The following is a 12,966-nucleotide window of genomic DNA, read 5'->3' on the forward strand; positions in this document are numbered from 1 at the left end:
TTATCCAATTGCAAACTGTTGGCAACTGTTGATTCTATTAAATGATTCACTATGAAGAGATAGCAGACCTCGTATTTCTCCAGCGTTATTGTCCTGTCACTATCTGACTCAGATCTTTGTTTATAAGTAGACTTGAGATGCGTGGGAACACTAGCGTCAGGTGATCAATTCTCATAACGGCAAGGAAAGTTGTGTGAGTGCGCCACACCAGATTTTTTTTATATGGCTTGTATCAAATCATAAAGAATGGAAATTGAGTGAAATAGATGTTGAGAATGCATATGAAATTAAAACTCATATATGAGTTGAAAATATGTTATATAAAATGGTAATAAAAATTAGGTAAGGTAAGCGATGATATATGTTATATTCTATGCATACATGCAGGAATCACTTCAGGAAGCGAGATGTACAAACTCATTCTGAAACTGCTTGCCAATTCAATAAGGAACATTTCCAAGTCAGTTGAATTCGGAAAGAGAAATAATTAATTTTTTAAATTTTATGTTTGCAGTGATAGAAGTGACAATTTCAACAAGCTTTTCTTCTAATAATGGAATTCATAGAATGTGTACAATAGTATCTGTGATTGTACTACTTCCCCGCTAGGTTTGTACTACTTCGTCGACAACTAGGCTCCTTCGTTCTAGTAGGGGATTTACTGTCGGGGAGACTAGTTGACGGCAATGGTATATTTTGCCAGGGGATTTACTGACGCCTGTGATCAAAATAGGGAGGAGACTAGTTGTCGGGGAGACAGGTTGACGGTGACCCGAAATAATACATCATTTCAAAGAGAATTCAATGCTCTACAAACCTACGATAAGCATCAGTTTTTATTATGCATTGTTGGATAGTCATAAGTCCTGAAAGAGCAAATAAACATTGGATAAAAACCTGTTATTTTAACAATTACACACCTTCAAGAGCGAATATCTCAAGAACTGTTGGGAATATTAAAAAATACCACAACAAAAAGTGTAGAGAATTTATCAAGATTAATTTTTCAATAGTTAGTCATATCGTTTGAATGCATTGTTCTCAAGATATGAGCGTGGAAGCAAAAGCACTAAAGCTGTTGCAAAAGGTGTAGCGAAATTCGTAAAAATATGAAATTACTTTTACTTTTATCAGCATTTATTTTTGAAGAGTTATAAGAGCAAAAATAGAAAAAAATTGGTGGCAAACGTGTTTTTTTTCCTTGCCTTTCCTTTCCTTGACTGGACTAATATTCACAAGTTCAAGAAAAGTTTATTTTCCTGGTTAGTTGATATTGGAGTGGAAAATTGTGACAATTTATAGTCTGTGTAAAATAAGTTGAGACTTATTGGCCCTCAATCCGAATAAATTACAAGGTTGCCAATTCGTGTAAAATTGTAACTTTCTCAAATTTCCAATTCAACGTCAGAATTGGATGTAGAATATCATCCCCGATAACCAAGTAGTGCTAAAAAAGTTTCAGGGTTGAAGGATTGAAAGGAAATTTAAATTTTATGATAAAATTGGAAACATCGCGTAGATTTGGTTTTCTTTTGAATATCACTTCTCTCAGAATCATGGGGCGTCGTAATGTGTTATAATTTTATATCAAATTAGAGGAGAGAATGTCTCTTTTCTATTGGTGTCTGGATCCTCTTTAATCGACCTATAATTATTTTTCAATTAATGATTATGTTCGTCAATGTCGAGTCATTTCGAGCAGAAAACATTAAATTTTTCGACATGCTGGAAACATTTTTGTATCGAAAGATAAGTTGGTGGTGAAAGCGAGAAAGTTTCTCAGGAATAATTGAAATTATTAAAAAAAAAAAATATATATATATATATATATATATATAATATATATATATATATATATATAAGTATATGTGGGTCGATAAATCGGGTTGATAGAATTGGCTAACTCGGAATTCGCTGACTCCATGTTAAACTGCTCTGGTCATAATGGTATTGATTCATATGGCGAGTCAGCTAATTCCGAGTCAGCCAATATATTTTATCAACCCGATAATAATCCGGTTCAATTAAAATAAGAGTTGTACCTGCTGGACTATTTTTTCTATCAATTCAGAAGAGACCCTCAAAGCTGTAAGTTACCTATCACTGTTCAATGCTAGGTTTCTCTTGCTGTTAGTTTTTCAAAATTTTATCCACTGCATTTATTATTCATACTGATGAATGTTTTTTTGTTCTCTCTCTCTTCCAAATTATTTCATTATTGACAGTTACTTTTGATTTCAATTGCTTATTAACTGTAAAATTATGTAATATATTAAAGTGCATGAATTCTGTCTGTGTGATAGCTTCCAAATAGCCCCAGCTTATATGTTACGAATGAATGAATGGGGAAACTGTAGTAATTGCATGCAATGTATTCTTCAGCTGACTAAATGATAAATCGCAACAAATTTTTTTCTTATGCACTTTCAATATTATTTTTATATCCTGAAAAAGGACGAAGGAGTGGGTCAATTTTGTTGTCCAACAAGCTTTAGCTCTGTAAAAAGTTTCGAAGAATACCGTACGTGTTCAAAATTTGAAGCTGATTGATCAATTCTTTAGTTATTGTAGAACAAACATACAGACGGACAACGACTTTTGCATTCAGTAAGTCAAAAGGAGAACTCACTAACACTCGTTCAATTATAATACTAAAGTAATATTATTTCTACCTACATGGGCACGTACACAAGGATGAATGGTGAATAAAAAATAACATTTGTAGGGCGGAAACACCTCTTGTATTTATTTTCATTTTAAATAACAGTGAATCAATTACATGAACATTACTTATTTGGAGCTTTCTCAACCATTTATACAGACACAATATTTCATAAATGTAATATTTGAAACAATATAATAGCATTACAGTATTCTCTTGAAACAAGCACCTCATTCATATCTTTATCGACTCTAATTCAGATTAGTAACCTCACTCTTAATCACTTCACATGGATCACTGATATGGTACAGACATGAAGATAAAAATTCAAGAAGAATCTCAGACATTCAACATTAACAATAGAAATATAATAAGCATACCGTACAACAATGTATAAACCAGTAATAACACCTGGAATAATGAGTTAGTCGAACATCTCCCATCGGGTTTATGGTTCTGAATGTCTTAAAATTCTACATCAAAAAAGCGAACATCAACTTGAAATTATCATTTGAATCTCTTGCTCATTTCGTATAATTTCTAATCACTTACAGTAATTATTATAAGCAAAGTTTCTGATATTTGCTGAAATCTGCAAACTCTATTTTAAAAAGTCACAATCAATAATTTAATATTATCTAATTATATAGTAATTTAGAAAAAAATAACACCTATTTACAATATAACATCATGTTTCTTATTTGTATAGGCTTTAGATATTATCTTCAAAGCCCAGAAAAATATTAATCTAATCTCATTATAACACACCTCTAAACTTTGATATGTAAAAGAAAATCCTACTCTTATGCATCTCTATCCCTCTAAAAATCAGGTCATGAAAAAGATGAATCAAGAAATTGAAATTGATAATATTAGAAGTTACCACATAGCTGTTCAGTAAAAAATAAGATGTTTCAATTTCTGGTGAAAATGATTTATATTAAATATTTTATATTAGAATGTGAAATATTATTAATTATTATTTTATTCTTTCGCTTTTATACAACCCTCTCTAAACTTCTTTAGAACAACAGTTCTCTCTAAGAACAACAGTTGTATAACACTGCTTTCCTCATGATAGATAGTCTATAGAGCAATAATTGTCTCGACTCTGGTATGTTATTTTTTATCCTGCTATAAACTTGTAAACCGTATATATAACTTAAAATAGAAATAAATTGAAATAGAATCTTTCTTCAGAAAACACCTTTTACTTCCGTTTTAAGAAGAATTGACTTTTTCAAATTATAAAACCATTAAAAATAATTAAAAGTACTATGTATTTCTGGACTTATCCCATCTACAGGTGCAAATTGAAAGTAGCCGTTGTTATTAATAATCATGTTATTCACAATGCATTTTATATAGTTTTCATTTATTTATACTTCATCCATATATATATATATATATATATATATATATATATATATATATATATATATATATATATGATAACATCTTAAAATCATTGGAAAGCAAGTTTAGGCTACTATTAAAGCTACGGCGTATCAATTCCGCAATATCCATCTCAATGGAAACTATAACTTTTTTAGAGCCGTTGAATGAATTCTTTGACTTTCCGTATTTATTAGTAAACAGTCTATCTTGTCACTCATCTACAGGTGGAAGAGTCTACTGAACTCATTATGTTTGTAACCTCATAGTAATAATTTCCAATCCATGTAATTGATTGTTGATTTTTTTTAATAATAGCGCTCTATAAAATGGTTCTCACAAAGCTTTCACCATAGTATATTGATGAAACTACCATCTTATTTGTATTAATCATCGTAGCCAGCAGTCAGATTCTACAAGTTTTCGGGAAATAATTGTGAGATTGAATCCTTATTGTTTCTACGCCTCCTATATAGAAGCATCCCAATATATATGGTACATTTTATTTATTTCATGCCCGACTTTAGCTATAATATAGCCTAATTAACATAACAATTATTTGCGATGGTGTTCTGTTTTATTTTTTGTAACTTCATGTCATTGTAAGTTCACGCTTATTAATAAAACAATCGTTGGATTCCAAATTATTGAAATAACTTGTTTACCTTTGTTCACTATACTAGTGTACAGATGGAAATAAATTAGAAATTGCATTTGTTCACTATACTAGAATAGAACAATGAAACATCACACACCGAAAAAGCTACTTGATTCTTAATGGCAGGCTATATAGTCTACGGCTACAGGTGAAATCTTCAAGTTGAAGATGTTCTGCAGGTAATTATTGTCGGTTCAAAATGCATGAATTATGTTTGTAAAGGCTAAAATAACAGCTAGAAAATCAAATGAAAAGAAAATTCGAAGTTTTATAGAATGAGATGGTGCAGGGGTGAAAAAATCAGTTTCTCCGGAAAAGTACCGTATGCAGCCAAATAAAAAAAATGCAAATGAATACAAATAAGCTACTAAAATGGCCTAAAAAGTACAAATTGAATAATAATTATAAATACTTCAAGTATTAACACACTACAAGTATTAACAGTGGGCTATGTTTTAATAAGGTTCTGTATAAAAGCATGAAACGGTTAAACAGAATAACAATTTTCAAAATATTATTCCATTGATTGCAGAAAGCTTTTTTTATTCAAATAAACATTTATAAAATAAGATGTATCAAATAAATACATTTTTGCATAAAAAATAGAGCACATCGCAACAGAATCTGACAGGAGTAAAAGCAGCAATGTCAGCTAAATTTAGTAGTTATTCATTTTTTGAGTTATAAACAGTCAATGACGTGTCTAGCAAATCTTAAGAATAAATGTAATATCTTTGTTTTGAGAAGAAAATACTCATCATCTTCAAAGAGTGTTTTAGGTGGCATTATTGAAAATTCTTGTGTGTTTGTATTCCTGTAAAGTTTTTAACGACTCGCTTCCGTGATCCTAGTTGTTTTGAAACTGGAAAATCTTCATACACCAAGCTAATAATATACCATTCAGTAATATTAGTCAGAGAGGATGTATATCTTCACAAAAAATATTCAGTAGTCTAGCTTAAATCAACTTTTCATTAGCTTGAAAAAAACTTGAAAAATCTCAATTATTCCATTGTATTGGAAATGATATAAGTACATCTATTTGTTATTTCTTAATCTAAAAGTTTGTTCTCATTGTATGCTCTAGTAAATATGACTAGAGCCTACTCCATACAATGCTCAAAAAGCCTTCTCATAGGCCTACTCTTTTATCGTACAGCATTTCAGAACCTGTAATTTTGTATACCGGTAACATATTAAGTCACTTTCAACAATAAAATTGAATAAGTTGAAATTAAGTAATATTCAATTATTCACACCTAATAACCTTAAATACAATTACATCATTAATGAATAATGTAATGTCTTATGTGTAAGCCTACTGTGAAATATATTACTTTCATTCTATAATTTACATTTTTATTGCAACAATAATTGGATAAGCTTACTAGTATTTAGTAAATTTAATGGATATTTTACTTTTAAGGCTTGTCAATTATTGTCATGAACTTCTTAATCTTAATGATAATCGAGGAAATAAAAAAAACTTGGTTTTGCTATTATGTCCAGTAAGATTAGTATTTCTTATTTTTTAAGTGCGATTTGTTGTAGTAATAATCCATTATATATGTGTTTTAATAATGACGATTTTTATACCAACGTTCACAATATTCTAAACTTATCATTGTAATTTATTATTGACAGTTTTCTATCGGTAATATTTGAAAAATATAACTTATTTTGATTTTTGCTGGAGATGCTTTTGCTCCTGGAGATGGCTGTTAAGCTTTTATTACCTATAGGCCTACAACTAATGTTAATAAAGAACTGTTTGGTGTTTTTTCCCTGTGGATAGAATAGGTAAAAAACTAACTTTTGCTATATTATGAACTCTGATCGGGGATGTATCAAAATGAAAATTCTTACATTTTTGGTTTTATCTTAAATCTAAAAAAAGACATCGCCTAGATAGCAGCAAGCAGCCTACTTGAACCTGGATCCGATTTTTATTTATTTTGTTTTAATAATAGAATGTCATCAGATATAAGGTTGTTACACAAATTATTCAGCTTTTGATGATATAATTGTGATGTACGGTAGCCTACACTCACGAAAGTTGAAGCTGGAAAAAGATAGAGTAGTACCTAATTCATAAATACCCCAAGAAAATCTATTTTTTAAAAGAGTTTCCTAAAGATGAAGGATTTGTTACAAACTGTTAATCTCTGTCATGGATTCGTTGTTGAAAATCCAATAGTTCTGTATTAAAATATTTTCTTAAATGCTTTTGGTACTGGAAAACTTCAAAAATATAATACGATTCTTAGAATCTCATCTTTAATAATTATAATAATCGATAACACATTAAACACTAAATGCAATTACGATGGCACGAGCTTTATCATTGGTTTTTATTATTTGGTTTTACCCTAATGAGAATACGTTTACTGTGGTATTACAGTGTGGTGTGGTTGATCTATCACACCTCTAAAGATGCTCTAATTTACAGCGATGGCAATAAAATCTGAACTAACAGAAGCTGCAAAGTATTCTTCCATAGGTCTAATGTTAAATAAATTTTAGGTACCAGTATATGAAGGCGCAATTATATTTCAATATGAATACTACCTACAGTTGGTAACTTTAATGAGATGTTCAATATCATCACAAAGTACATTTTAATTTAAGATAATATTAACATAATTATTATACTAGTAAGTGTATTGATTCATGTAGGCTACTTCATTCTCTACTGAAAGCTTAATGAATCCCTGAACTGAACTCGTATTGAATGGTTTTTCTGAATATTCAAATCCGAATCGTTATCAATAGTGTAAATATAATTACAAATAGGCTATATTTAAGTTACAAATACATTTTTAGGACTTGATTGTGACCTAACTGCGTAGGTAACTTATACTCATTTTTTTACAGAGCTTTATCAAGACATACAAAAAAACCTGTGTAAACTTCATTCAGAGTCAATCGACTACACACAAGGCCCCAAAATCCTAAGGCAAAAAAATTTGAATTCGCATACTTGAAGACTGGATGTATCTGAAATTGTGATACCTATTCACTTTTATATGTTATAAATATTGTAAATATTGTATTACAGGCTGATCGGATTGAAAATTTCACAAGGGTAAACTATTTTATCGGGGAAAATATTCTGATCATTATCCTAATCATTTTTCATGAGCAGATATCAAATAATATAGCCTACTGCGATGTCCACATGAATAACAAACGATATTATTGAAATAGTTGGGTACCCCCCGGAATACGCTACCGATAACCTACTTGATTTTTATCAATTTATGCAATATGACTAAGAGGGTAACGATCCCACCGTTTATATGAAAATTATTTCATTCAATATTGTCGGACGATTTTGGACAATAGATTACTTTTTTGATATGATGAAACCTATACTATTTATAAGCTTATTTGTTATTGGCTTCAATCGAGTTCTAAGCTGATGAAGCTTCCTGTCTACTTATTGAATACTTCTCCTCTCTTAGTTTTTATGTTTTACAAAACTTTATCTCAAACAAAATCACCATCATTCTCATTACAGTTTCGTAGGGTATTTTATGCCTGATTGCAGATATATATTTGTCTATTATAATTTTATAAGATTGAATTTGATAATATGGACTCTCATTCTGTCTAAAAACCTAGATCATAAAAATAATATTAATATAATTGCTGGCTCTTGTTGGCTGAATGCCAATTCTCACAGTAAGATAACACAAATTATTTGAGTATGAACACATACTCTTTAATATTTTAGGACAAAAAGTTGAATGTTAGCTCATATTAATTGACGTTACATTATTGCACATGTTTTATTGATTGGAGGATTATAATTCGAACTTTATTCTACCAAAGTTATTCAATTTTAATTGCTTTATTCGAATTATATATTGACTGTATTACAAAATAATTTGTAGTACTTACTTACATCAGTAGATATAACATGGATTGCAGAAGGTACCTACTGTAAATCAATCATGCTATAAAACAAAATGAGATAGTGAATTGCTTCATAATACTTTCAAACTGTATTAATTTATATTGATCAGGTAATATGTGAATAAATAATGCGTTTGGGGCTTCTTGGATAAGAAAGTTTTTTCTTTATATATATATTTCTTATTCTTTCTATTTTTCATGCTCAAATACTTCACAGTTGGTTTTATAAAATTTTAATATTAGTACTTTAGTAGTTTCAAGTTATATTCAATATTCTTTTTCACGTACATAATATATCTTACTTACCAGATTATAATAGCAATCAAACTCTGGCGAAAAAAATCATAGCTTTCCACCCACTTGGATCAAAATCCTTATCAACACATTTACTCTTGAAATTTAATTTTTGAAATACCGTATTTACATTGAACTGTAAAGCCTCCATAGTAAGTTACATCTATACAAACATCTTATAATGTGTGCTATATAAATAGAACATCTATGAAAATAAAACTGTATATTCATTTAGAGAATGGCATCTAAATTGATTTCCATACATTTCTTGGCACATGCATTATTTTTTATAATATAGTGATAATTTGAACACACAGAGTGTAAACAATAGAATATGTAACAAGTTCTAGTCATTTTCTGCTTAATTTAATCGTCAACGAATTTTTTATGTATATACGGTACATCTATCTAGTAATCGCTGACACACTCTGGTGGGTTCATATATCCAAACACGTTCAACTCGTACAACGATGCAAAGCCAATGAAGAACAGGTACCATAGCATTAAAATTGTACCATACTTCTTGTCCAGTTTCCAGCCATTCATATGTGTTGCCATCACCAGGAATATTACAGTAGAGAGCAGCGATAGTGTGGAGTAGGTCAAGCCTGTACATACACATATATTTCAAGTTATTATAAAAGTATTGTCCTTCCCAAAATATAATAATTTATCTGTCACGATTATCATTGTTGGTTGTTTATTATTTATCATCGATTATTATCACGATTGTTATATTGATGTCCTTCATTATACCTATAATAATTTATGGTAGGCCTTCGGAAAATCATATTTCCTTCAAAACTTGAATTAATTGGATTATAAATATCCAAAGTTCAGGCTATACTTGTGTATTTGTTTACACCCACTACATACATCATAATCTGGCGATGATTCAAAATTAGTTAATTAGTTAATATTTTATTTGAATCATAAGTAATTCGGAATGGGAATGGAAAACATTATAACAAATTAGAATGATTGAAATTCATAAATTTTTATTCTATAGTCTAGTCCAAGTGCAAAATGTACTTCCGCCAAATTATGTAGGTAGGCCTACTTTTCTCTCTTTTTCCAATGACGCTAAAGATGTGGAAAATGGACTAACAGTCTTCAACTATAATAGATATCATTTTGAAGCTTCGGAAATATTCCATAAAACATAAGTGTTTGTCTACTGCAAATAAATTTACAGAGTGGAAAGTTAAATTCTGTCCCGGAAAAATTCATGTTTCAAGCTTTTGAAGCTATATTAACCATAAAAAAGAGTACTCGAATTAGATGGATCTTTCGAATATTATAGTTTTGAGTAATCCTAAACACTCTGTTGGTGAAATAAAGTTGAAGTGACAGAAAGTATTTTTTCAATTGGAATAGGATCCCCATGGAACCTACTGTCATATCATACTACTTGTAAGAGAAATAATCTGTATAATTACAAGTTGTGGATTTCAGAGATCAATACAACAGTTCATGAGCGAGTTCTTCAACCTAGGGGGTCGCTAGTCAATATTTTCATTCAAATTGTTGTGATGAAGAGATCGGGGCTATTTGCAAGTCTTTATCATGAAGTAGTAATGAGAAATTAGATTTTATAGTTCTAGCTTATTAGCCTACTTCATTCGTATGGAAAAACGCATCAGAAATCATGCAAGGTTTTCTTTGGATGGCGCTGGAGTACACATTTGTTGACGTACAGCGCGTGAAGATATATCATTTTGAAGCTGAGAGCTCTGTATTTATCTTGAACAAACAAATTTATAATAGGAGGAAATTTGAGAGAATGAAGAGAAACCGGTTTTGTAGGGTTTCGGGAGGTTATAACTAATGAACTATGTGTTTTATAGGATATAGGAAACCTTAGAACAACAGTTTGTGGAGAAAGATTTTCCGAATATTTTGGTGAGAAGAACAGTGGAGTATCATGAACGGTTATCAAAATACAAGCGATATAACAAAACCCTTAAAATTTTGGCGGCCATATTGTTTTTGAGGTGTTTGCCTGTAATTTTGACTCATCATCATTGTGTTCCTCATTATACCAGTCACAACAAAAAAATTGAGACATCTTCCACGGTTGTTACCCAAAAATGACCGTGGAGTGCCTTTTTTAGTCCATTCGCGCCCGGACTTCTAGCATAATGGATTTTGATAATATCCCTCAACTCATTCAATACGATCACAAAAGCGTTCTGTATCACATTTTGGGATAAAAATTGAACCGATCTATCCAAAATTTATGGTCGAAATTGAAGAGCATAATACACTGAAATCCATCATCAAGGAGGATGCTTGCGAATAAACTGTCATGACATTACATATTCACTTATAGACATCAATTCAACATTGATTTTATATTCTGAAATTAGATAAGGATAATGAGGTATGGTATACATTCAATAAATGGTAACTGAAATTTCTATTGCAAAATTGTAAAGATGAAGGTAGGCTATACATTCCTCGAAAGTAGGTAGTAAGTTAAAGTACGGTAGTACGAGTTCAGAACTGGATAAAGGTAATGGAGTAACTAGCATAACTTCATTTCTCATAATTTTATCAAAAAATGTTACATTTAGTGGTGATATAATTCATTGAAAGGTATAGTAGGCTAAATTATAAATAAGAATCGAGGTTCTTCATTCAATCTGCTCTTTTCTCATTCTTAAAAATTACTAAAGCATTTCATAGTTGGCAAAAGTTAAATATTTTAAATGTAAATGTTAGCCTTTTTCTCATTCAATATGAAAGCGACGAGCTGTTCTGAAATCTCACCTTTACTGTAGACATTGACGTGACTGCCTGGTCTGATGAGAGCGGTTTGTATGAACCATGGTAGTCCGAGGCAGATCAAAATGTCAAACACGTTACTTCCAACTGCATTTGAAACCGCCATATCACCGTAACCTGCAATTAAAATAAATTACATTTCAGTAGAATAATATCATTGGGTACAAAAAACAATTTAGTCGCAAAATAATGAATAACAATAAATTTAGTGGCACATGAATAATATTCAGAATAGAATTTATTTGTCATCGTATTTACAAAAACAAATGGACATTGTCATTTGAGTATATAGTATTACAGAGTAGAGTACAGTATAGAATAGTATAGTAGTCTACCAACTGTGTTATCACAGTTTCTCAGTATATTATACCATCAAAGTTTCAAAAATTGATCACAGAAGAGACATCAAATATCAATTACAGAAGCAATCACAGAAACAAACATTAATGAGAAGAACAATAAATTTATAAAAAACTGAGGTCATTGAGGCTTATGTCATGCCACTCTTGCAGAAAGGCCAGAAAATAGAGTGATTTGGATTTCAACCTCTCCTGCGCATTATACCACTCCATACTTGGGTAACATGTTAGTTCAGGGTTTGATCAGAGTGTTCTAAGCAGATTAGAATCAAGTGTAATTGCGATTTGATCTGTTGGGTAATCACAATATTACATCAGCTCCAAACTCCAAATTCGAACAAATTCGAATACACCTTCAAACAAGATTTATATTCTCTACAATATATTGAAGAAGAAATTTCGAGCGAATGAATACACCTACTGAAGTCTGTATCTTTTCAAAAGATGCCGGTCAGGATATAACCGAAACGAAATTTCAGACCCTTCAGTCTGCTGGTGCTACCTGGTCATGGGTTCGAATCCCATCGGTAGGCATGGAGGTTTTACCATCTAATCAAATCACACCCGCATTTTCCATTACCCACGCACAAGCTAAAAGCTATATTTGGGCATCATCCGCTATATAAAAAATAATTGAGAATTCTTTCATAGCGATAACTGACCTTCTTTGACAACAGCTAAACTGGAAAGTGCATCAGGCACGCTCACACCAGCGGCCACAAAAGTAAGTCCCATCACTGTGTCCGGTATTCCAAGAGTGTGGCCTAGAAAAAAATTCAATTTATTCATAATACATTAATCAACAGTAAAAAAAGTAAAATTTGGGATAAATCAAAATCAAATTCCATTTTTCAGGCGGGTTTGAACACATTCTAAGATTTCAAAATTTTTAT

The 12,966-nt window shown here is 30.8% G+C and overlaps 1 protein-coding gene across 3 annotated transcripts in view; it reads right to left on the reverse strand.

Annotated features, from left to right (window-relative positions):
* Positions 1-2,718: 2,718 nt before the first annotated feature.
* LOC111049970 (probable sodium/potassium/calcium exchanger CG1090) overlaps positions 2,719-12,966 on the reverse strand; it is a 110,000-nt gene continuing 99,752 nt past the window's right edge. The window contains exons 7-9 of one of the 3 annotated variants that reach the window (XM_039435155.1): positions 12,736-12,837; positions 11,700-11,831; positions 2,719-9,535 (exon numbers count right to left, since the gene is read on the reverse strand). In XM_039435155.1, coding sequence (XP_039291089.1) covers positions 9,336-9,535; positions 11,700-11,831; positions 12,736-12,837 — 434 coding nt within the window. In that variant the 3' untranslated portion in view covers positions 2,719-9,335. The remainder of the gene's footprint in view (positions 9,536-11,699; positions 11,832-12,735; positions 12,838-12,966) is intronic. The other 2 variants (XM_039435162.1, XM_039435169.1) reach the window with 2 other exon arrangements.

This window comes from Nilaparvata lugens, chromosome 1, assembly GCF_014356525.2.
Source record: "Nilaparvata lugens isolate BPH chromosome 1, ASM1435652v1, whole genome shotgun sequence".
Classification (NCBI taxonomy): Eukaryota; Metazoa; Arthropoda; class Insecta; order Hemiptera; family Delphacidae; genus Nilaparvata; species Nilaparvata lugens.